Raw genomic sequence first — 23846 nt, forward strand, 5'->3', positions numbered from 1 at the left:
GCCACAGAGTACACAGTAGATTCAGTTCATATTTTTAGAGAAGTATGAGATCCTTTCACAGACAAACATTTAAACAGACTTTCTGTGGAATTTCTACTGTTGTTTCCTTGCAAACTGTACTTGCATTTCTGCAAAATCCTGTAAAAAGGATCTACACTAACTGTATGGTTCTCAAAAATCTTTAATAACAATTCAAGAATCATCCAAATAGAGGTCAGAGGAAGAAGCAACTTGGTAACAAAGTTCACTATTAACAGTGAGAAAAATTAAGTGATTAACAAAAGCATCCTACCCACATCCTATGAATTAATTAAACTATGTTTGTCACAGAATAAATATTGTATTGTATAGTGATAAACGCTTGTCAGAAAACACTAGTAGCTAATATCAAATATTAACACCTAGGTTGTGAAGCACAGCCCTTTGCTGTGACACTGAACTACTGTAGTGAGAGACCAAGGCAATTCTAAAAACTAGCACTGACTTTTAGGTTGGTTTTCAGTTTTTCAGCTCATTTAATTCTAGTATAACACTTGCTTTTTTCTTTTTTCAAGCCTTTCCTTTGCAACAAGAAATTTGTACATCTGCATAGATGCATGGTATTTTTTGGTAATACTTGGACATATTTCAGTCATTGCTAACCTGACACTTTCTCATACAGATTTAAACAGATGAAACTGAGTGAAAAGTTGGGTCTGAACACGTGCCACGTTGCTGGCAATTAATCATTACATTTTCTCATTCTCCACTTGAAACAAGTTGAAATCAGATCTCTGATGTGATGTGGGGGAACTGTGTGTTTTCTAGTATCTCCTTAATCTACAAGAGTTCATTTTGAACACAGAAAAATGTGTACTTATCCCTCCAAAATACTCAGAAGTGAATGCAACAGATGGAGCTACAGGAATACTTACTGCTGTAGGACTCTGATACGATCCGATTATTAAAATTATTAGACAGATGCCTCTGCCTGAAATAAGGCGTAAATGAGACCATGTGCTGAAGTCAATAGTATAGATTCTATTTAACAGTAAATGAGGGGTTCAAGGAAAGAGAAAGAGATAAGTGAAAGAGGTGAGAGTAGGAGGAGAGAAGGAGAGTAACAGATTAAGTAGAAAAAAGGTATCACCCTTCCACAGATTCTGAAAACATCCCATTGGTCCCCTTCTTCTGGTCTTCTTGGTGGTTTCAGACTGTATCTGTTGAGTGGTGGGGGGAGTCTACAAAACTCCCGTTTCGTGGGGTTTATATTGTGCAGAAGCTGGGTGGAAACTCATCTGTAGCTCCCCTGGATGATGCAATACTGGATCAAGGGACACTTCATGAGTCTTTGACACCTTCTAAGATGTTGCAGCTGCCCCTTACATCAGCTAGTTGAATCAATCATGGCTCATTATGGTCCATCATCCGAGATGAATAGCTCAGGCCAGATGTGAGTATCTTCAAGGCTCCCTGGAGGGGTTTTAACAGCAGTCATCATGTAAGGCAGGACTTTGCCTCTTATCAGCCTTTTTCCTTATCTGAAAGTCCAGTTTGTAGCTTCAGGTATATATGCCCTTCTGCACCTGAGAGGCCACTCTGTGCATCACTAGCAAAGCAGCCATCCAAGTGTTTGAGCCATTAGCACCAGTTTCTTACAGCATCCAGGGGGTTACTGCAGGTGGTTGAATGTGAGCAGTTCAATCTCTTACATTTGGGACACAGTCTTCTCCTCTGACCTGGGATAGTTGGACAATACTACCACCTTATCTTATCTCAACGTCCTTTTGCAGTCCAAACTAGTAGATATATTCAGGAAGGGGTGGGTTTTGGTAGAGGAACAGCTGTTTCTTTGCAGTTTGCTACAGTGGACAAAAGTCTTTTTTGGTGATCCTAACAATGTCTAATGCATTAACCATTTCAGTCTCTCACAGACTCGGCTACTGCAAACTCTCATGTTTGATGGAAGGACTTTGAAACCTACCTACCAAGATGATTGGTAAGGAGCAGCAGTACTCACAGCAGTCTGTCTGCTGAGTCGGAAAGACCAAAGCAGGCGCTTAACACAGTCTGCACTGGCTAGTGTATTCTATTCCAAGTTTATTGCAACATCCCGATCCTTATCTTCAAAGCATTAGTTAAACACAGTTCAAAATAAACTCTGTTCATGCAACAGTGCTGATACAGTTTCTCAGTGAAAGAGGAGGAAAGTGCTCTGGCAACCCGGGTGAGCATCGCCTCAAGTCGTTGAGAGGCAGGAAATAGGAAAGTTCTTATAAATCTAGGATTTTGTTTCTCCCTCACACAACCATTTTCATAACAATAGTTCATTGGCAAATGCATAGTAGGTTAAATTTAAGAGTCAGCTGCTAAGCTGACATGAATGTTCAGTTTCACTGAACTCAAAGCAGCTAAACCTGTTCACCACATCTCAAGATCTCACACATAGGGCAGCCCATGGGTGAGATTGCAATGATTTTAAGGCTTGAGGGGAGATATTAGTTTTGCTCTGAACTATTCCAGGAAGCAAAGGAGCCTGAAAGCCTGTAGGACTGCCACCTAACTGATATTTTTACCTGGACTATACCTAAAAACAGAACAAAACTATAGGCTGATCAGAGTTGTGGTTGGAGGTAAGAGAAGTGATGCAATCTACATAGCATAACTTGTGTTTTAGTTGTATGTGGAGTCTCATTTGTCAGAGGCTGCAGGAGAGTTTGTTAACCATTAAGGCAGCAGATTGAGAAGAAGAGAACATGCAAAATTAACCACAGTAGGTCCCCAAGCTGTGTGATTTTTGTGGATTCTTAATACTTTTAGCTGGCCAGCTTTTCTAGATCACCTTCTAAACATGTTAAGAATAAAGCGCAGGACACTTCTACAGCACAGCCTCTTGCTCAGGCATATTCCTATTTAAATTCATTTGTATCATCCAGGCAACGTTAGCTCAGAATAAACCATCCATACCCACAATTATTTTACAAAAGATATGGTCAGAGAAATGAATGAGATGCAAATACTTGTATTTCCAAGACTCTCAACAATAGGGTATACCATCCAGGTTGGCAGTGGTTTCATTCAACATGCTTTGCGCTTTTGTACTACTAACGTCACTATTTTAGTACTATTTGTATCTGCTAAGCCCCTTTAATTTGTAACTTTCTCCATGGCTACAAACCATTTTTTGATATTTATTTGGAGACCACTTGAAAATCCATTTGTATAAGACTGGGTGAGAAATTTCCCAAGGAAAAGAACAGAATCAAGTTACATGGTATTCTCGGCTTCACTTATGACTTCAGTTGAGCATGGGCATAAACAGTTTGTGAAATGGAGACTAACCTAATCAAGCTTTTCAACTGAGTATTTACCTCTACATACCTTAAATTATTCATTTGTAAACAACAACAACAAAAGGGAGCTTTTTGTGAACAAAACTATTATTTCTCTCAAAATTCTCATTAAATGACTTAGTAACCATGCATATGTTTTAATCCTCCACTGGCACCATGCAGGAAAAGCAGCCCCTAAATGGACTTGTTCAAAGCCAGGTTGATGGGGCTCTAAGCAACCTGGTCTAGTGGAAGGTACTCCTGCCTGTGGCAGGGGGCCCTAGAACTAGATGATCTTTAAGAACCCTCCAGTGCAAACCATTCCATAGTTCTGTGATTGTATGACTTTCCTTTTGAAATCAACATATCCACCCACTATAACTATGTCCTGTTTGAATGTGTTTTTTTTTTTCTTTTGCTTTGAAATAGGAGGGTTTTTTGCTTCTTTTTGATTGAATAACATTTTTAAAAATTTGAAAAGTCATTCTTTTAATACCAAGGGAAGCAAAAGATTCACACAGGGAACAACTTGCTAGTTTAAGTTTGTAGTTGACATTGCAATCTAGGACCCAGACAGAAGCAAAGTAGAAAAAAAAAATTAAAACAAGATGTGAGATAGGAATCTTTAATCAAGCTCGTTGTATCAGCTTGGGCCCAGCATTCCACCCTGTCTTCTGAGGTTACCCAGCGCCACTTTGAAAATGGGTTATTTTCCACTGAAAACAATGCCAAAAAGGGGCTTTAGCTCCCCTGGGGGAAATTAGAACAGCCTGGATCATCAAATGGGAAAAAAATAACCATTATCAGTAGCAGTCAGAAACACGGGGAAAGAAAAGGTGAAACTAGACTCAGGTTTGAGGCCGTTGAATGCCTTAGATATGCCTTTGAAGACCGAGGTGGATCGGCAAAAGCCTATGGGTTTGGGATGCAAAGGAATGTTTGCTTCTCTAGAGGAAGATTTAAACACCTGGGTTTTTTCCAAGATATTTGGTTCAGAAATGTACTTTTTGTAAACAGTCAGTAGCTAGTCCTGGAGAGGTTAAGGTACTGTATTGTCCACTTTCTATTACTAGGTCAGAGGGATTACCAGCATATGAAGGTTAACATAAATATTACCTCATACATAATAAAAGATGAAAAATACATTTTAAGGACTTAATATGGTTTAATATATATACATCTTTAACTTGATGTCCCTTGTTTTGGGTAAGAGAAATTCTGAAACAGCTATTTAGCTGCAGATGATCCACCTGAGAGCTCCGGTGCCAGCTGCCAGCATAGACAAATGCCTCATGTTCATTTACAACCAGTCTAAATATATTTGCAGTACAACACAAAAACTTAATTCCAACTTCAGAAGTAGTAATGCGTAGCTGGCAGAAACACTGAGAAAGTAGTGAAATACCATTTCCCAGACACTGAGGTTGAAAGACCCTACATATGCTACAGCACATGGTCAGTTAAGGTATCATCCTTGACAGGCTAGTTTACCTGCTTTAAAAAAGAGAGAAAAATTAAGGAGTAATTCTGAAAGCACTATTAACTAACATTCACTGACCATTCCTGGTTTTGTCTTCTAAAAAAGAAATTCTCTTGCATGAATGTCCCATGAGAGCAACAAATGCTAAAAGAAAACTTGGTTGACACAGATATTTCCTATTTACATAACTTCTAGCTTATATAAGATGGCTACAGCCTTGGCCCTACCATAGCCCTCTTTTGCATGCCTACAGCAGTACACTACTGACCTCAGTTATCTGGAAGCCAACAGCATGTAACCATACATCCAAAATTAAGTACATACTTGACCACTTTGTTTAACAGGGAAAGACCAATGAATTGCTACCTACATAATTAATGATAAAAGAGCAGTAGTGTACATTTAAATTGGGATTATGCTGTCAATGTTTTATGCCAGGTATGTATCAACCACTGATGATCAGAAAGCAGTCTACAACCAGTCTGTGAAAGCCCACTGGCACACATTGGTATGGTCACATATACTTGGATGCATCTTGCAAAGGACCAGCAGTGTCCCTAAGAGTCTGGGATGTGCCAATAATGCCCTTCTCTTCTAATAGTATCACAGAAGAATGGTACTGCCGCCATCAAACTTCCATTCTAGCACCTACATAATACCAATCTGCAACAAATGGTTCTTTTTGTGCCCTATACAAAAGTATTGCTAGGTACATAAAGTGATCTTGGAGCTGGGTACCAAAATTATAGCTGTTTCAGTTCTGAGCATGCCAGACCCTAAGGTCCTCTGCTGAACCTGTGTGCTGCAGTGGACCAGCATGTAAAATAATACACTACTCAAAGTGAGTAAGGGTGACAGAGTCAGCAGCCCTATGCAAATAGAGTAGAGCAAGCAAAAAGAAAGGGTCAAAACCATTACAGAATTTGATTTAAAAAAAGTAAAAAATATCCATGGAACAGATTCAATAACCTCCACTGCTAAGCATATTAAACCTGGTCAGAGCTTTTGAGAAGGCAAGAAACCATGTGTTGCAGGTGTGGCAGATGAATAACTATATTCCTTCTGAATCCTATTAGGGGGATTTGTCCCAAGACTTAATTGGCAACTCCACTATTCCTTTTTTGTTCAGCAATGTTAATGTGTTTTTCATCGTCTTTGCTGTGGAGAAGGCACCAGCATAGCAGGGCTGCAAATTAGACTGTAGGTGCATTGCAAATTCCAGGGATTCATTTTTCACAGAAAGTCAAAACCACCTTTAAGTGCATAAAGCAGCTGTCCCACCACACTCTGACAGTAAGCCTACCATACCTTTGGTTAACTTCTGGCACACAGACAGGGACTTAGATCTCTTCCCAAGACAGTCAAAGAATAATGAAAAAGCAACTTTGATGCTACCTGAAACCAAACTATTCAAAGCACATTGCCTGCATTCCTCAGCTGCAGGCACTGAGCCAGGACATGGAGATAATCATTCGGGCTACTGATGGGGGAGGGAGAAAGGAGCTTAAGGATCCAAGAGCTGAAGTATTCGGGGCAAGAAAATCTAGACAGAATTTAATCTGCAAGGTAGCAATACAGTCATGTTTCTCTCCCATCCCACTCCCATTATGTGCACTAGAGAACTAAAATAATCATAAGTATTTTTTCTTTTTTTGCTTTTTTATCTGTTCCACAGAAAATGAGGATCTATACTAAGCAAACTGTTTCTCTCTCATCTTGCACTGCTTTTCCAACTGTGGCAAATATGCCCTGTTTCAAGAGGACAAACAGCCCAGCATAATGCCCAGACAACAGTGGAACATTTTACATGGGGGAAAAGGTTCTCCTCATCGTCTCCCAGTCATGAACCATGCCCTTCAAGCCTGGGATTTGATAACCATAATTATCTTACTTTTACTTATCTATCAATATAGGTATGTCAACCCAAGATAAGTCAGTTCTTTCAATACCGTAGCATCTGTCTTTTGACTTAATAATCTGCTGCAGCAGTGAAGCTTCCACACTGCAGAAAAAAATCTGCAATGGTTAAAAAAGACCCCTGGGACATCAAGCTCTTTCTCCTTGAGTTATGAAAGCTATCAGGGGAAAAGGGGAAAACAGCAGCATCTCTATGTCACTACAGTATCCATCAGCAACTTTCTGTGACTCAGACACTTGAGGAAACATTTCTGGAAATCTCTTAGTAACTATAACTATGGATTTAACTCCACCAACTACAGCAACTTTTGAGTTTTTACCACACTGTGTTTCAGCTATTGTGTCATACAGATCTAGCTATGTACAGGTCTACATGTCAAGAGCAGCAGCAGTCCCTGGCAGGCCTTAATAAAATTCCTAAAGCTGGAGAGCCAACAGACTGGAGAACAGTGTATTTGTGATTTACCTACCCTACAGCCCCTCAGGGTGGCACATCTGTGTTCTGCGTCCTTTTCAAATTTTAGCAAAGATGGCCTTAAAGGTGGATTGTGCACTAAATAAATCACTATTCCCTTGGAGAAGACCAACCCAAGCAGCATATATTCTGCCTTTCAGCTTTTGTCTCATATATAGGGACCAACAAAGAATACCCTGTAGGTAAGTACCAGACTTTGCCTTCTAGGGCTCTTCAGGCATTAGGAGTAATTTCTTTACCAAGAGAGTGGTCAAACACTTGAACAGGCTTACTAGAAAGGTAGGTCATGTCCCAAACCTGTCAGTGTCTAAGAGGCATTTGGACAATGCCCTTCATAAAGTGGTCAGGCATTAGAACTAGATATTGTTGTAGGTAACTTCTAACTGGACTAGCGTATTCTAGTCTAAGAAGGAAGTCACTCTGAATTGTCCTACCCCAGTGCTCAGCAAAGTTGAGCAGTGTAGAATGGTGAGTAGAAAATGAATTGAATTTATAGTATAGAAGGGAAAAAAAACCACCCCAAAAAGTGCTTCCAAAGAATGTCTTGGGAACTGTAACTACAAGACCAAAAAATCTTCTCCACAGTAAAGTGCAATGGCAGCACAGAGAGTAACGAGGGCATCTTTGGTATCTTTGTTCTTAAGAGCAGAGTATGTGCCAACAAATGAATATAAAAACAGTAGAAGAGACGTAACAGCTCAGTGTGACCTGGTTACCATGAAGAGTGTTATGAAATATTTTAGAACCTAACACGCAGTCCATTTATACCCCAAAAGCATACATAATATAAATAAAATGCATTTAAAGAACACCAGAACCATATAAAATGAGAATTTTGGAGAGTGCCTTACCTTTGACCCAATAAGTGTGTACAGCCACTGGATAGTTTCATTATGATTTATTACTCCATTCATGCCATCGACATAGAGCATTATCTGGCCCAAAGCTGTTGTAAAGAAAAGAGAGAAAATATAGTCAGAACTTGTGAGCACTTTTTTTAATTCTAGGCATTGCTGGCAATATTTTATAAGCAGGGTTTTCCAGAGATGTGGGGAGCTCAACTAATGAAAGATATATTGGGCAAGATTGTGCTGGACAAAATCTTGGGAAACTGCACTAACTTTACTGACTTAATCTGGACAATATAAGTGTGAATGTCATCCACCTGTTCCATTCTAGAAGATGCCACATTTTATGGTCCCCAAATCTGCAAACAGTACTCTGCACACTGCTTAGTGTCACAATGGTTCCATCAGCTACAATGCTTTAAATATTGTGAGCCAAGACTTTTACCATTTGTTTCAGCACCATATAATGTTTTGAATTAGTACATTTCAATTGATTGTTTCAGCGAATTCCAATAATGTGAAATTAAAGTTGGGCAATTAACATCAATAAAACCATCAAATACTCACCATTGCACAGTGCACTCTTGAAAATGAGTTTTACATTTTAGCAAGAAAATACAAAAAACAAAGGGTGTTTATAACAAAGAAGTATCTTTATTAATTTATTCTAAAGCATTTACAGCAGAATTTCACAACATGCTGCTAAAAGACTTCGTAACAGTAATTCCATAGTTTGCAATCCTGATAATACGAGACTTTCGAGAGACAACAGCTATTAAATCTTTTCTGACTGATAAGGACAGACATTTTCTGTAAGGATTATAAAAAGTGAATTAGTAAAATTCATCTATGATCTTCAAAAGTTTCCACTGTTAGATCTGCTTTAAAGCAGGGAATCAAAAGCACAGTGGGATGAAAAATAAATCACTGATGTAGCACCTTTCAGCACAGTCTATTGGCATAACAACTCAATTATCTAATGCACAACCTTATGAGCCCATAGTATGCTGCTTAATGGGGAAAAAAAAAGGAAAAAAACTCAACCCACAGGGTTAGGAAAGTTATGACACTATTAACCTCCCAAACATATTCTGAATGTTTGCTAACTTTTGCACAGGTTGTGCACAGTGCAGATCGTTACCCTGAGGGCAGATTTTCAAAGACACTTAAGTATCCCTACAGCTAAGCAGCTAACATTCATTTTCACACCGTCTCCTCCTTTTTTCTTTGCTCTATTTGGTCGACTTACAGTTAAAAATCTGAGGTACTAGTTTTAGGTACTTATATTCTCTATCTAATCTATCACACGAGAAGCAAAGTCACACTACGTGATCAAGGAGGACTGAGAAAAAGCCAGCAAGGGGGGGCTACAGCACAGAGGTAACACACCCCTTAAGCAGGCTGCATTGTCACTGGGGTATGCCCTTCACTCTCTGCTCCTCCTCTCCAGGAAGCAATCATTCACAACACTCTGAAGACACGTCTCTCAGGTAAATAAAACCAGGTAGGAGCGACACAGGCCCAAGTGTTATGGTAAAATAAAAGGTGTAAGTCAGTCAGTAAAATGAGATATGAATTACGCTGCCTGAATAAATGGCTGCTTTGAAGCATTTCATTGCAGGTAGAGGAAATGCTGCTATTCCAGCGGTAATCAGAGAAAGTTCTTAATTCTTGTTTTTACTTCCTTTCAATGCTAAAAAGATTTGGCACTGGATCAGGATGAGATCCAGTCATGATAAGGTCACAAAACCATTTTTTTTCTTCCCTTGCGAATTATTTGGTGGGGGGTGAAGGGATTTAATTTGAATCTGAAACAAATGTGAAACAAATTTTACTCTTGGCGCATGCTTTCCAAACTAATATAGAAATCAAAGACAGCAAGAAGTCTGCTTTTAAAGGGAAAACATGCACACATTAAAAAATAACTCCACTGCTTATACTTAAGACCAATTAGACTGGATGCCTAAGTGAGATCTGGCACGCAGTAGTCTTCAGCCTCTTAGATGAGACTCTTCATAATAGCAATAGGTTAAGGCAAATTAGTAGACTTTAGAAACAACCAAAAAAATGTGTTGGTATTTCTGAAAATATTCATCTGCTACCACTAATCTTGCTCACCTTGCTCCCTTCAACACCTCCCATCACTTTATTTTTATTTTATTTGTTTTGTTTTGTTATTGATGCTACCCTAGGTATATGGTGGTACCTATATCTTTTCAGAAACATAATGAGTCTTCAGGATACTGATGAAAAATCGGTAACACAAGAAAAACAACACCACAGCTTCTACTTGAACAAGTGGCCAATAAGTTTCACAGGGCAAAGAATTACAAAGGATGCCATGAAATGATCAAGATGAAAACAGGTTTGCTATGGAGTCATGCTGTCCACAAACAATGAAGCTATCAGCTGCTGCCAAGACCTTGGTGTGGACCTTCATACTGCTATTTCCTGTCTTCAGGGGTCAGAAAAATGAAAGACAAGATAGGCAATGTTGAGGAGAAATCTCTTTTCATTATGAGATAGAGCAAGATAGGGAGAATCTGCACGTACTTTGTACAAAGCTGATGCCCCATAAATTCTTAGGAAAAGAATTCTACAAGAAGAACTAAAGGAAGGAGAATGTTGGTTTTCATACCACATAAACTGTCTGTACTGAGAAAGAAAAGGTAACACCTTCACTGCAACCACATAACACAGAGGTAAAATGGAAGACACCACCAAAAACACCAGTGTAGGAACAGGATGGTGGGCTGGAGGTCCTTGGGCCCTCCCAGGGCTTGGGTCTGGCTAAGTAGGGCACGACAGTTCAGCACTAAATGGAGACTGACTGACCACAGAGGACTCTGCACCGTTTTACATTCTTTGCAGCTTTTCTGCTCAACTGACAGCTCACCTCCCAGTCCATGATCGTAGTCTGCTGAAATGGCTGCAGCAAAAGTGCACACTCCACGTGCCCAGCATGCTTACACACCCACTGTCAACATGCAGGGCCTCGTCAAGGAAGGGCAGGCTAATTTGCAAGGCAGTTTGGAAGGCCAATCTAGTCCAAAATAATTTAAATTCGCATTTGTATGTGCCTTTAATCAAACTTTTTTTTTTCCTTTCCCCCAAAAATGAGGAGGCTATGTAATCCATTTAATCCCATCCCTCAGCTAACTGGAATTCTTTTTGGAAGTATATCAACAACCTACTTGCATTAGGAAAGTTTGCTATTGTGCAATAAGGGGCTGGGAGAGTGGGGTTTAAATATGGAGCAGACTTAATTTGGAATTTCTTTGTTCCCACTACGCTTGTCAAACCCTTAATCTTATGTGAAAGTAGTGTGTGACTTTACTCATAGCTATTTTCAAGTGGAAAATTGTTGGATTTCTTAGGAAAGGCTTAGACTAGACCAGGATAGATCAGCCAGAAAGTTCAAAGATTTTTGTGAAATATGAGGTTTAAGAAAGCCCCTGAAAACACGCCAGTATTGGCACTGATACTCTCCTGGGATATTTCCTACATAAAGTTAACAGGACCAAAGGGGAAAAGCTCTAGCTCAAAACATCATCAAAATGAACATCACCTATTAAAGTCTGTTTTTCCCACCCAGAGCGGTGAAAGTTTCAAAGCTGTTCCTTGCCCACGCACTTGCTTCTCCAGTATGCTCTATTTGCTTTGCATTTTAACAAAAGAATAGCTCAGAGAAAACAACATCACTGAATGAGAAAAAACCTGTTTTCTTACAGTTTCCTGTGAGTCAAACCCCCATGCATCACGTCAAGAATTATGGCAGGGATGCATCCTGTGATTGCATTTGTTTCCATCAGAATAAGCAAAGGTAGAGGGTGAATCAGGCCAAAGGTAGACCTTGTTACTACAAGTTTCAGCTCCCAAGGAAGCTTCTGGCCCAAGTTCATCAGGCACTTCTTAACCAGCACCGTGGTGCATGTAATGTGCTGCATAGAACAACAGGTTCTATGCTGCATAGAACAACAGGGTGTGCACAACAAACAGAACTGTGATGAAACTAATGGGGAAGAATCAGCTGCTAAAACTCATCTTTTCAATGTTAGCTAAAATCTTATCATCATCAATGAGAAGTTAAGGGTCTGTGTGATTGCATTCACTCCATTCAAAAACAGATTACTAGTTTGTGTTTGCTATCCTGGGCACCAAGAAGGCATACTGCATCAAAATAAACATCACAATCAAGAGAAAAAATTCCATATATGTCTAGTGAGGGATCCCAGGAAGGAGGTAATACAGTTGCCTAATACACTATTACAAAGCACTAGGTGGTAATTCCGAAGAAAACAACCATACCTCAAAGTTCTTTCTTTGTGTTTCCTCATTAGAGAGAGGCAAGATCTTAGCTATCAAGTGGGACTGGCCTGAGCACAAAATCTTCAACTCAGCTCAGCCCCAACATGCTGGATGTCAGAAACTTCTACTTCTGCTTGTAGCACATTCCCACTGTGCTTGCATGCATACCTCAGGGTGGAGCTTATAATATTCGAGGATATTGGAGAGTGTTTTCCCTGATGATAAATCATTATTAAATACAACTTCTGTACCATCCAGCTAATTGAAAATTAACAAAATCACAGCAGAGCTCCTTGCTTCTGAGAGGTGACATCAGATAAAACAAATTACCTGGACTCTCCCCTACTTCTGAAACTGATCCGGCAAAGCAATACTGTGACAAACCTTAACTCACACTCATTCCACAGGGCTAGAACAAGTCCACATTTGTACATTTGGGGGTTGGTTTTATTTTTTCCTCTCTTACTATTTGTATGGGTTGGTTTTAGCTTCAGTGCAAAATCTGTGTTTATACAGTCATTCCCATTTCTTTAATCCTGTTGAAGATATCTGTAATGTCATCCAGGAAGATAAAAACAATCTTGTTCCTGGTCACAAATGCATGAATATTTTGTTTCTTATCAAAGTTTCTTTAAATATCAACTCTTTTCTTAATCTTGTCTTTTTACCCTCTGCTTATTTGTTCTTTCTATTATTATACACATCATGGTTGAAAAATGCTAAGAAACTAATTTTCAGAACTCCCATATTAACCACGTACTAAACTTGTATTAAATAAGAACTGAACTTTCTCACAAAAAAACCCACATTGCAGAACTAATGTTATGAACCAAAGCTGCAAAGCAGTTCTGTACAGATGTAAATGTATTATGTTGCTAATGTACATCAGAAGTTCTTATGCTAGCCAATACTATTTAAAGTCTAATTTTTAGTCTTAAGCAGTTTGGAAACTTCTGTAAGCTAGTTTCAGACTTAAAATGCTATGTAAAGTTCAAGTCTTTTGCAGAGACAGTGCATTTCCAGATCAAACTTAATCTTCATTATTCCCTCAATCTGCTTTAAGAGAAAATCTATAAAGACACAATAAAAATAATCTGGTTTTCTAATGCCGAAAAATGAGTTAAAAAAGTGACAACCATAATTTTACCCTGGATAGCAGACTAGGGGAGGCTGCCATCCAGAGGTCAACACCGGGCAAGGTCAAACAAACCAGGAAGGCTGGATATGCCACTCTCCTGTGCAATCAATACACCTTTCTGTAGCACGCTTTGGCCCTGCGATGTAACTCCATGCTCAACACTGGGTTCTTAAATGGAACAGCCTTGCAACAATTTCCACCATCCACAAAAGCCTAAAGGAAATACTGGAGAAGATTCATAACTCTGATAGTTCTGGCACAATGGAAAGACCTTTAGATGTGTTATTATTATTATTCTGTTGCACTTAATCGTCCGTCTTTAACGATAACTTTAGTTTTGGTGAGATCCAGAGGCTGCTAGCAAAAGAAATGCTTTCACTGCTGATTACTACAGGAAAATGAAGGGAAATAGGCTGCCAGCTCCAGACTTGGAGCAGAGTTTCCATCAAGCAAGAATCTGGGAAATCATGTCAAAGTTTTGAAGCCTCGATAACATTTACAGTTATTTGTGCTGCAGGTACTGATCTCAGAAGTCATCCACAAGGAACACAAACATTTTTGGTCCTCGGAAACTGGATGTTGATAACACCCTGGCAACAAAGCAGGCGTAGGAAACAGAGCATTTATTGGCCTAATTTCAAAGCAGGTTGTGACTGTGGTTTTGGGGCGGAGGGGGAGTAGCAGGTCTCCTCCCTAGCTCTGTTTCAGGGAAAGGTACCGTCATGGTCAGGGCCTTCACACCTCCCTAATTTGAGGTTCCCTAACTAGAAGGGCTGCAGTTACCACTTCAATCTCACACACACACACATCTCCTGTCCTAATGCCTGCTTCCAAATGGATCTCAGTGTCCCCAGGGTTCAAATGAAGAGAAATGCAGCCCTGCCCAATGGTATGACAAATACATGGCAAGTTCAGGACTTCAGAAACCTTTTACAGAGGAATTTTCTCATCTCCATGTTTCCTCTGCCACCCTTTTACTCTGGTGTTTCTGCCTTTAAAAAACAGCACACAGCAAAATCAAAGGGGATACAGCACCTTTAATCAGTTCACATGTTTCACCAAAAAATGGTCCTTTCTACCCACCATGCAACAACTGTGGCAGTGCCCCATCAAAGCCAAGGAAGCACATCAGAATTGCTGCTCTTCCAGTATTTATTTCTTAAAATTTACTCAAGTGCAAAGAAAGAATAGACTCTCACTTGACTATGTCAGTGATGAAAGGCTTTTTATATGAACTGAAATCTGACTTACACATATGCACTTTAAGTATTATAAAGATTTGCATTAGTCATAATTGTTTTAATCATTATTTTATGTTGCAGCACTCACACTTTAAATGCACTATATTCTAGCATGCTTTACAAGATTAATAACATAGCAATGTACAGTAAGCTGGGTAAAGCTTATACAGCAATAGGTAGAAACATTTCCTCATGAAAAAGAAACACATTATTAATAAATGAGCAAGTCTATCCCAGCATTAAACTGCTATTTTGTAAGCTGACTAGAAGCATGGAATAATGAAAAAAAAGGAAAGAAAGAAAAAAGATGAAGAAATAATGAAGGAAGGTGGAAGAAGGGAAAAAAGACAAAAGAAAACAAAATGTTAACTAGATGGCTTTGAAAGATGCCCATTCACCCACACTGCTTCATGAAGCAAAACTCCTTTGTAAAAAGAGAATGTGTACTATCCCTTAATTAAGACAACATTATAATGCATGCATATATAAGGCTGAATTAAAGCAGCTGCTTCTTAATGGAAACAATGTTGCCTGTAACACTGAATAATGTTCTTTCAATGTGTATATGAAGTTACACGTTTTTCCTAACAATTGAGATTTAGAGCTTTAAAGGATTTTCTGATGAGACTTTCCTACTGGGCCTCAGAACTTAAATTCTGAGGGAGGAGGACATGATGGCAAGATTGCCAAATTTTCTTGTACTGAGTACTGATGTTGCAGCAAATGAGTTTAGGGCAGAAATTAAGATCTGTTTAAGGATTAGGCGTCTCTTCTCATCTATTTCAGAAAAGACTCATCTTTGAATTTTAAACTTTTCATAATGGATTTATCATGCTTAGGCATCCAAGTGCTTTACAACAACAGTAAAATTGAATCGGGCTGGATGAGGTTGGTTGGCACCTCTGGAGACTGCCTAGTCCAATCCCTTGCTCAAACCAGGGAAATCCAGAGCAGGTTGTTTATGACTCTGTCCAGTTGGGTGTTGAATTTAGCTCCAGAGGTGGAAACTGCACAACTTATCTGGGCAGTCTGTGCCAGTGCTTAGACACCCTCACAGGTTTTTTTACTTGGTTTTTAAGTTTAAATCAAATTCCTGTGTTTCAGCTAGTATCCATGTCAGGCCTCTTGTCCTTTTATTATGTACAACTGAAGTCTGGCTCTGTCTTTACTGTCTCCAATCATATATGTAGTCCCTTTCATAATATTCAAATTGAATTAAATTGAATATAAACCAAAGATTAATCCATAGTCAAGAAACAAAAGCTACATACTAAGCTAGAAGTCAGAAAAAAAAAAGTAGTTTCAATTTAGGATTAAATTAGGGAAATTCAGTGAGACTCTCAAGGTAAGAAGTGATACTTTAGCCCTTCTTTTTGGGATTTGAGTAATTTAGTTTGGCAATGTGCTAAATGTGATGGATTTCAAGGCCCTTCCTTCTCCATTAATCACCATGAACATAAGCCTTCTGTCTGTGTAAACAATACTAATCCTGACTTTGAAGGTACAAAGAGGGAAACACAAACTAACCTTTGCAGAATGTAAAAGATAATTTCTGCAGCTCCCCTTCTTGAACTCCTCAGACACCTATTTACCCTGCACAAAGAAAGGTCCTGCAGGTGCAAGCTGTCTTTTATCAGTCATTATCAGTTACATACAGCACATCAGTTTGGAATTCCAGTATCTGCTTTACATGCCAAAAAGCTAAGATTTGAGAATGAACTCAGCATTTGGACTAGGAAACACCATAGAGTCAGAAATGTTCAGAAGAAAATCCAATCAAGACTCAATAAAAAACCAGCTTATTTTGATTGTCAGACTCTGTGGTTTTTTGCACCTGGGGCAGAGAAACCCCGAAGGAGTACATGGAACAATTTTTTTTTCAATTATATATCAGTATATACATCTTTGTTGATTGCAGTCAGGTACTTTTGACAGTGAGTAAGGAAAAAGCACACTGTCTTGGGGTTCCTGCCCTCTCTGGAAAGTAAAGAAGTGTGACACAACAGGGCTATTTAACAAATGGACTAACATTAGAGCACAAAAGGATATATGGTAGGGTAAAAGTGTTCATATCCTGAACATTTTTAGTCATCAACAGTATTTCTTCTCAGTACAACAGTAAACCTTCCAGAATGAAACTTGTTGGTTTTGAAGTGAACAAATGATAGATTCTTACTGTCAGCTTTTTTCCCCCCTTTCTCTTGAGAAATATTTACATAATATTTACATGCTTCCTAAATAAAAAGGAAGATTCTCAGGCAAGCAAAAAGAGGAAACACAACAATTCCCAGCATTAGTATATTCCTCTTATTAGAGGAATATATTAATATATTCCTATACTAATATGTAATAGTCATATATTCATAAAATTCCTCTTATTAGAGGAATATTATTGTATTCCACTTATTAAAGGAATAGTAGAGGAATCTATTCTTACATATTATTCCTCTTATTAGAGGAATAGAAGGAAAAAAAAGACATACTCCTGTACCAGTTGAAACTTCAAACATTGCTCCGCTCCATAGGCATCAGCACAGTCTTTGCAAAGCCCAACATTGATCAGCGATTTCTTGTAGTAACATGTTGTAGCTAACATAGAATCAGAGAATGGCTTGGGCTGGAAGGGACCTTAAAGATCATCTAGTTCCAGTCTCCCTGCCATGGACAGGGATACCTTCCACCAGATCATGAGTGCTAGTGTTTCCCAAGATAGCAGTTTCACGTTTTCTAAGCTCAACTTCTCTCCAAGGTGCAGTCCTGGGCAGGTAAACATGGTCTCAGTCTGATATCCTGGAATAACAGCACTGCAACTGGTATGGTAACTAAATACACTGAAATTAGTGTTTGGCCAAGAGGCTTACAAAGAGTCATAATGATTTCCATGGGTATATAAAGTTATTCTGCTGGTCAAAAGCCAAAAGCCAGTCTACAAAATTCATATATTGTGGCATTTGTCCAATAAGCCTGCACCTCTAAAATGATTAATACTATATTCCTGAAGAACAACAACAAAAAGAAAGACGAATGAAAATCACTAAAAACAGTTCACATCACTTCTCATAGACGGTTTTGCCGGAAACAAAGTGTGCTGCCAAAAGTGACCCTTAGGAAGCCATCTAATTTTCAGTTAAATTTAAATATTGTTTATTCTAGTCATTAACTTATGGTGTGCTTGGGGAATACCATGGAAGAGATACACTGAGAACAAAAATACAAGAAAACTTCTCCAGCTATACTCTTTCTATATAAAGCTGTTTTCTAAATTCTTACATAGTTCCTTCACATGACTATGTATTCCAAACACTGTTCCCTCTTCTTCCAAAATGAAGGACCATGTGTGAAAAAATTACACAATAGAAGAAAGACTATTTTAAGAAGCACTACAAAACACTTTAAGTAGATATGACTTCTAGTATTTCTCAATACTTGTTGCTTAGGTGACAACAGCTACATGATTTTAGATGAGTCCAAAACTTCCTATAAAGGGATGCATTGGCATTCTTCTTCCTAACAGACAGGAATGTAAAAAGTGAACAGACAGCACAGATGTATTAAGATCATTCTGGGACATTTGAGTAGTGTTTGAAATATTAGCAGCAAAAAACGATAAAGAAGCCCTGCATTTTAAAATTATACTTTTCAATATAAACTTAAGCTTTCTTCAATGCTTTTATCATCTTAAACCAACTGATTTAAAGGGCACTGTAAATGAACACAGAAAGTCACATTTTCCTTAACCGTATTCCAAACCGGTGCGGCATGGCCTTGGCCCAGCCCGGAACTCGGGTGCACGGCACGGCCCTGGCCTGGCCTGCTGGCGCGTGGCGCAGCCCGGACCCAGGTTCTCAGGCCCGGCCCTGGGAGTGGAAAGGAGAGAGAGAGGGGGAGCTTCACCGCCGTGGACTGTGCCCTCATGGGAGATGAGAGGGGGAGCCCCGGAGCACACAGAGGAGAAGGACAACTCTAAACCTGGGCAGACGGAGCTCGCTTAGCCCTGTAAGGCCATCCATCTAAGAGAAGGTCACTCTAATTAAACCTACGTCCTGAGGACCTCACTGCCACCATCCAAGCTTGCTCAGCCCTGGCAGATGAACCTTAGGATTAAAGGATGAGTTCAGTTCTGCGCATACTGCGTCTCACCTAAAAAATCCATTGCGCAGGCTCAAAGGCCTTACCCACATTTGCGACATCTTCTGTAGCGACATCTTCTACAAATACAGTCACACAAAGATCAAAAGACAAAGGCATACACACCTGCCTCCAAAGGTGTACCCAAATTAACTCTAGCATGCTGGAACATCAGAACCATGCTCAATTTGGCAGATAGCGGACGTCCTGAGCATCGTTCTGCCCTAATTGCCCATGAACTGTCACGCCTCAACATCGACACTGCCGCTCTCAGTGAAGTTCACCTTCACGAAGAAGGCAGCCTCAGAGAACATGGTGCCGGTTACACACTCTTTGGTCAGGTAAACCCAGAACCAAAAAGCATCTCTCAGGTGTTGGCTTCATGATTAAAAACTCTATTGTTCCTAAACTCAAAAATCTGCCGACAGGTCACTCTGACTGCATTATCTCCCTACGCCTTCCGCTAAACAACAAGCAACACGTCCTCTTTAGTATATATGCCCAGACTCTCCAAGCTGACCCTGCTGAAAAAGATAAATTTTACACTGACCTGCACTGCCTTACCCAAAAGGTGCCTGTAGATGATAAGATCATTATCCTTGGTGATTTCAACGCCAGAGTAGGAAAGAATTTTGAAGCCTGGAAAGGAATATTAGGCAAGCATGGTGTTGGAAGCTGCAATGATAATGGTTGACTTCTGCTAGAATTCTGTGCGGAGCAACAGCTCACCATCACTTTCAGCAGAAAAATAGTCTGAAGACAACCTGGATGCATCCCAGATCCAAGCATTGGCACCTCATCGATTATGTCTTGGTGCGATGTCCACTATACCCGTGTGATGCCCAGCGCAGAATGCCAAACAGACCATCGACTGGTGCGCTGTAAACTTAACCTCAATCTTAAACTCAAACCTAAAAGGGGCAGTATCCCAAGGAGGAGACTCCAAGTTAACAACCTCCAGTCAACCACAGTGAGAAACAAATTCCAGGTTAATCTTCAAACTAGGCTCGAAAACCATTCCATGGATTCTACAGATACCTCTTCTAAAACACTTTGGCACCATATAAAAAACAACATCCTGCAGTCTTCTGAAGAATCCTTAGGGTTCTCCCTCAAGAAGAACAAGGACTGGTTCGATGAAAACATTGAAGAGATCCAGGAATTGTTGAGGAAGAAGAGAACCATCCACCAAGCACACCTTGCACTGCCACCCTGTCATGTAAGAAAAACAGCCTTTCCCATTACATGCAGCAAGCTCCAACAGAAACTCCGTGACATCCAGAACAAGAGGTGGATCAGTCTAGCTGAAAAAACACAATTATGCGCAGACATGGGTGATCACAGAGGGTTCTATGAAGCCCTGAAAACAGCATATGGGCCTACATACCAAGCCCAAAGTCCTCTACTCAGCACTGATGGTCAAATGCTTCTGACAGATAAAACCTCCATTCTGAATCAATGGTCTGAACACTTTCAGACTCTTTTCAGTACTAGCCGTGCAGTTCAAGACTCAGTTATTCAGTCCATCACACAACAACCGGTGAAGTATGAATTGGATACAGCCCCAATTTAGGAGAAACCCTCAAGGCCATACAGCAGGTGAAAATCAGCAAGGCAGTTGGGGTTGATGGAATTCCACCTGAAGTCTGGAAACATGGGGGCCTTGCACTCCATGCTAAATTTCACGAGTTTGTGGTGTGCTGTCGGGAACTAGGTGAACTACCATCAGACCATCACGATGCAGTCATCATCACCTTATATAAGAAGAAAGGAATTAAATCAGACTGTTCAAATTACCGTGGTATTACTCTGCTCTCCATTGCTGGCAAAATTCTGGCAAGAATACTCTTGAACAGACTAATACCCTCTACAGCAGAAGGAATTCTACCTGAAAGCCAATGTGGCTTCAGAGCCAACAGGAGTACCACAGACATGGTGTCTGTTCTCAGACAACTGCAAGAGAAGTGTAGGGAACAGAACAAAGGTCTCTATGTAACCTTTGTTGACCTCACCAAGGCTTTCAATACTGTGAGCAGAAAAGGTCTATGGTAGATTTTGGATCGCTCAGGTTGTTCCCCCAAGTTCCTTAAAATGATCATCACACTCCATGAGGATGAGCATGGCCAAGTTAGATATGGCAATGCACTTTCTGAGCCCTTTCTAATAACTAATGGTGTGAAACAAGGCTGCGTTCTCACACCAACCCTATTCACAGTCTTTTTCAGCATGATGCTCCAAAGGGCCACGTCAGACCTCGATGATCAGGACAGTGTCTACATTCGACACCATACTGATGGAAGTCTTTTCAACCTAAGGCGACTGAAGGCCCACACCAAGACCTTAAACCATCTTGTCCGGGAGCTGCTTTATGCTGATGACGCCGCCCTTGTCGCCTACACAAAAGCAGCTCTGCAGCGTTTAACATCCTGCTTTGCAGAGACCGCTGAGAGCTTTGGGCTGGAAGTCAGCTTAAAGAAGACGGAAGTTCTCCATCAACCTGCACCTCAGGAAGTCTTTCATCATCTCCATATCACCATTGGCCAATCAGTGCTCAAGTCAGTCCAGCAGTTTAATTACCTTGGTAGCCTCATCTCCTCAGATGGTAAGATTGATGGAGAGAGAGACAACAGGTTAGCAAAGGCATATAGTGCCTTTGGAAAGCTTCATAAAAGAGTTTGGCAAAATAAACACTTGAAGAAAAGTACAAAGATCAGTGTTTAGAGAGTCATAGTGCTGTCTACTCTCTTATATGGATCTGAATCATGGGTCATCTATTGCCACCACCTGTGACTCCTAGAATGCTTCCATCAATGCTGCCTCCGCACAATCCTAAACATCCACTGGTCAGATTATGTGACTAACACGTCTGTTCTAGAACAAGTAGCAGTCACAAGTATTGAGGTCATGTTGCTGAGAACACAGCTGCGATGGGCAGGGCACGTCTCAAGGATGAAGGACCACCGCCTCCCTAAGATCTTGCTTTATGGTGAACTTGCCACTGGCTGCCACAAGAGAGGAGCCCCAAAGAGAAGATACAAGGACTCCCTGAAACAATGTCTCAGCCTTGGCCACATTGATCAACATAACTGGTCTACTCTGGCCTCCAATCGGGAGGTCTGGAGACACACCATCTATAATGCTGCTGATGCTTTTGAGAAAGCACGCAAGATCACTCTTGAGGAGAAAAGACAACGCAGAAAGATTTGTGCCTTGCAGAATATACCACCTAAGGAGTCTTTCTGCTGTGCCTTTTGCAACCGGATGTGCCTGTCTCGTATTGGCCTTTTTAGCCACCAACACGCTTGTAACAAACGTGGGTAAAGCCCTTTCCAAATCTTCGTTCGTGAAGCCTAGTCATGAAAAAATGATAATTCCAAAGCATCCCAAATCCTTGATGAATAGTACATTAAAAGCTTCCTCCCCTCCTCAGGAAGGACTGACTTAAAGAGTAGAAATCAGCAGGAAAAATAAAACCCCACTATGCTTTCAATTCAGCAACTACATTAAAATAGTTCTTAAGCAAAGTGCAGAAGAAAGTGTGTCCATTCAAAACAAAGACAAGACTGGATGTAGGGTTTTCTTGCAGCACTCAAGTCTCCTCACCCTTGCATGTTGGCTAGAAAAGAATCAAATGAAACAGCCTGAAAATAAAAGCTGATTGAATCAAGATCTGTGTCTTTTGTCTACTGAGGGATGCATCCCAACATCAAATGATTTTATGAAAAAAAATGCATCTGTCACTTTTAATTCACTAAGCTGCCTTAAAAACAACAGTTTTTTCTAATTTTCTTCATTGTAATTACACATGACAGACATTAAAACTAAATTCTTGATATATTTTTCAGATATTTATCGCTCCTCAGCATGCTCAGCCTGTCTCTAACATTTCAGATGGACTCCACCCCGCAGTAATGTGCATGCCAATAAAGAATTCACTTTCATCTCTTGAATTTATGCTTGTTAAGACAAATTAATGAAAGACTCTATTCTTTAACTACTGGCTAAACAAAGCCAAAGTCAGCACTAGAAAGCAAACCAATACAACACTTCATTAAATGTGTTTTTTATTTCTTTTTGTTTCAAGTATGTCTGCTGCTATGTGAAATTTAGGGTTATACAATCTCCTTTCAAACCTCACAGTAAAGAATGTGCTTAAGTCACAAGTTCATGTCTCCCATTTGAAGTGGACCTGAGAAAGGTGCAGGGAAGAGATATAATTACAAATCCCTTTAAGTACAGAGCTCACACTCTTCCAAAATATTGATTGAAAATGCTGTTTTGTGTCTCTGCTCATTCATCTCAGATAATGAGCAAAGATTCCTTCCAAATTAACAGTAATTCTCTTCTAATCCCTCTATTCTTTTTTTTTTCCTCTTCAGCACATTGATAGTGAGAACTCCTTTGAATTCTGAATCCCACCTTATTACAGCAATTCTTAAAGGGAAACATAGCAAAATTGTCAGTGTAATGCCCAGACTTTTCTCCTCTCTGACTTAATAGGTGGATAGCTAAGCAGAATGCACACTGATTCTATTTTCCCCCTTCTTAAAACTCTCAGGTAAAAATACATCTACAAAAATTTATTAAATCATAATATGAATAAAATAGATTTAAGAATAAAAGGAATATATTTGGGGGCATAAGCTTCATTTGACCTAAAAATGTCAGGTCTGTCATTGACAACCAGTTGTCACCTGTGTGATGGCAGGGAAAGACAATCATATAAAGGCTGAATAGGAAGATGAAGGTGCTGGATTTACTCAGTTTTGACAACCTACATTTCTTATTTATCAGTAACTATGTAAATGAGAAATGCAGTTGAACAACCACATTTTATTTATAAAAAATATCTTTGGGTGATTTTATTCCATTTTGCTGATTACTCTACAATTCAATGACCACAGCATTATTGGTAATCCTCATATGAACTAAGCATGTTTCTGTGACTGTATTGTTGGTCAGCACCCCATTACCGGGAGTTACATAGGACTATATGGATA

At 39.8% G+C, this 23846-nt stretch overlaps 1 protein-coding gene across 8 annotated transcripts in view; it reads right to left on the reverse strand.

Moving 5' to 3' along the window:
* FHOD3 (formin homology 2 domain containing 3) overlaps positions 1 to 23846 on the reverse strand; it is a 389282-nt gene that overhangs the window by 149170 nt on the left and 216266 nt on the right. For all 8 annotated transcript variants that reach the window (XM_032689383.1, XM_032689376.1, XM_032689370.1 and 5 more), the window contains one exon: positions 8035 to 8129. In XM_032689383.1, the coding sequence (XP_032545274.1) occupies positions 8035 to 8129 (95 nt within the window). The remainder of the gene's footprint in view (positions 1 to 8034; positions 8130 to 23846) is intronic.

This window comes from Chiroxiphia lanceolata, chromosome 1, assembly GCF_009829145.1.
Source record: "Chiroxiphia lanceolata isolate bChiLan1 chromosome 1, bChiLan1.pri, whole genome shotgun sequence".
In the NCBI taxonomy this organism is placed as follows: domain Eukaryota; kingdom Metazoa; phylum Chordata; class Aves; order Passeriformes; family Pipridae; genus Chiroxiphia; species Chiroxiphia lanceolata.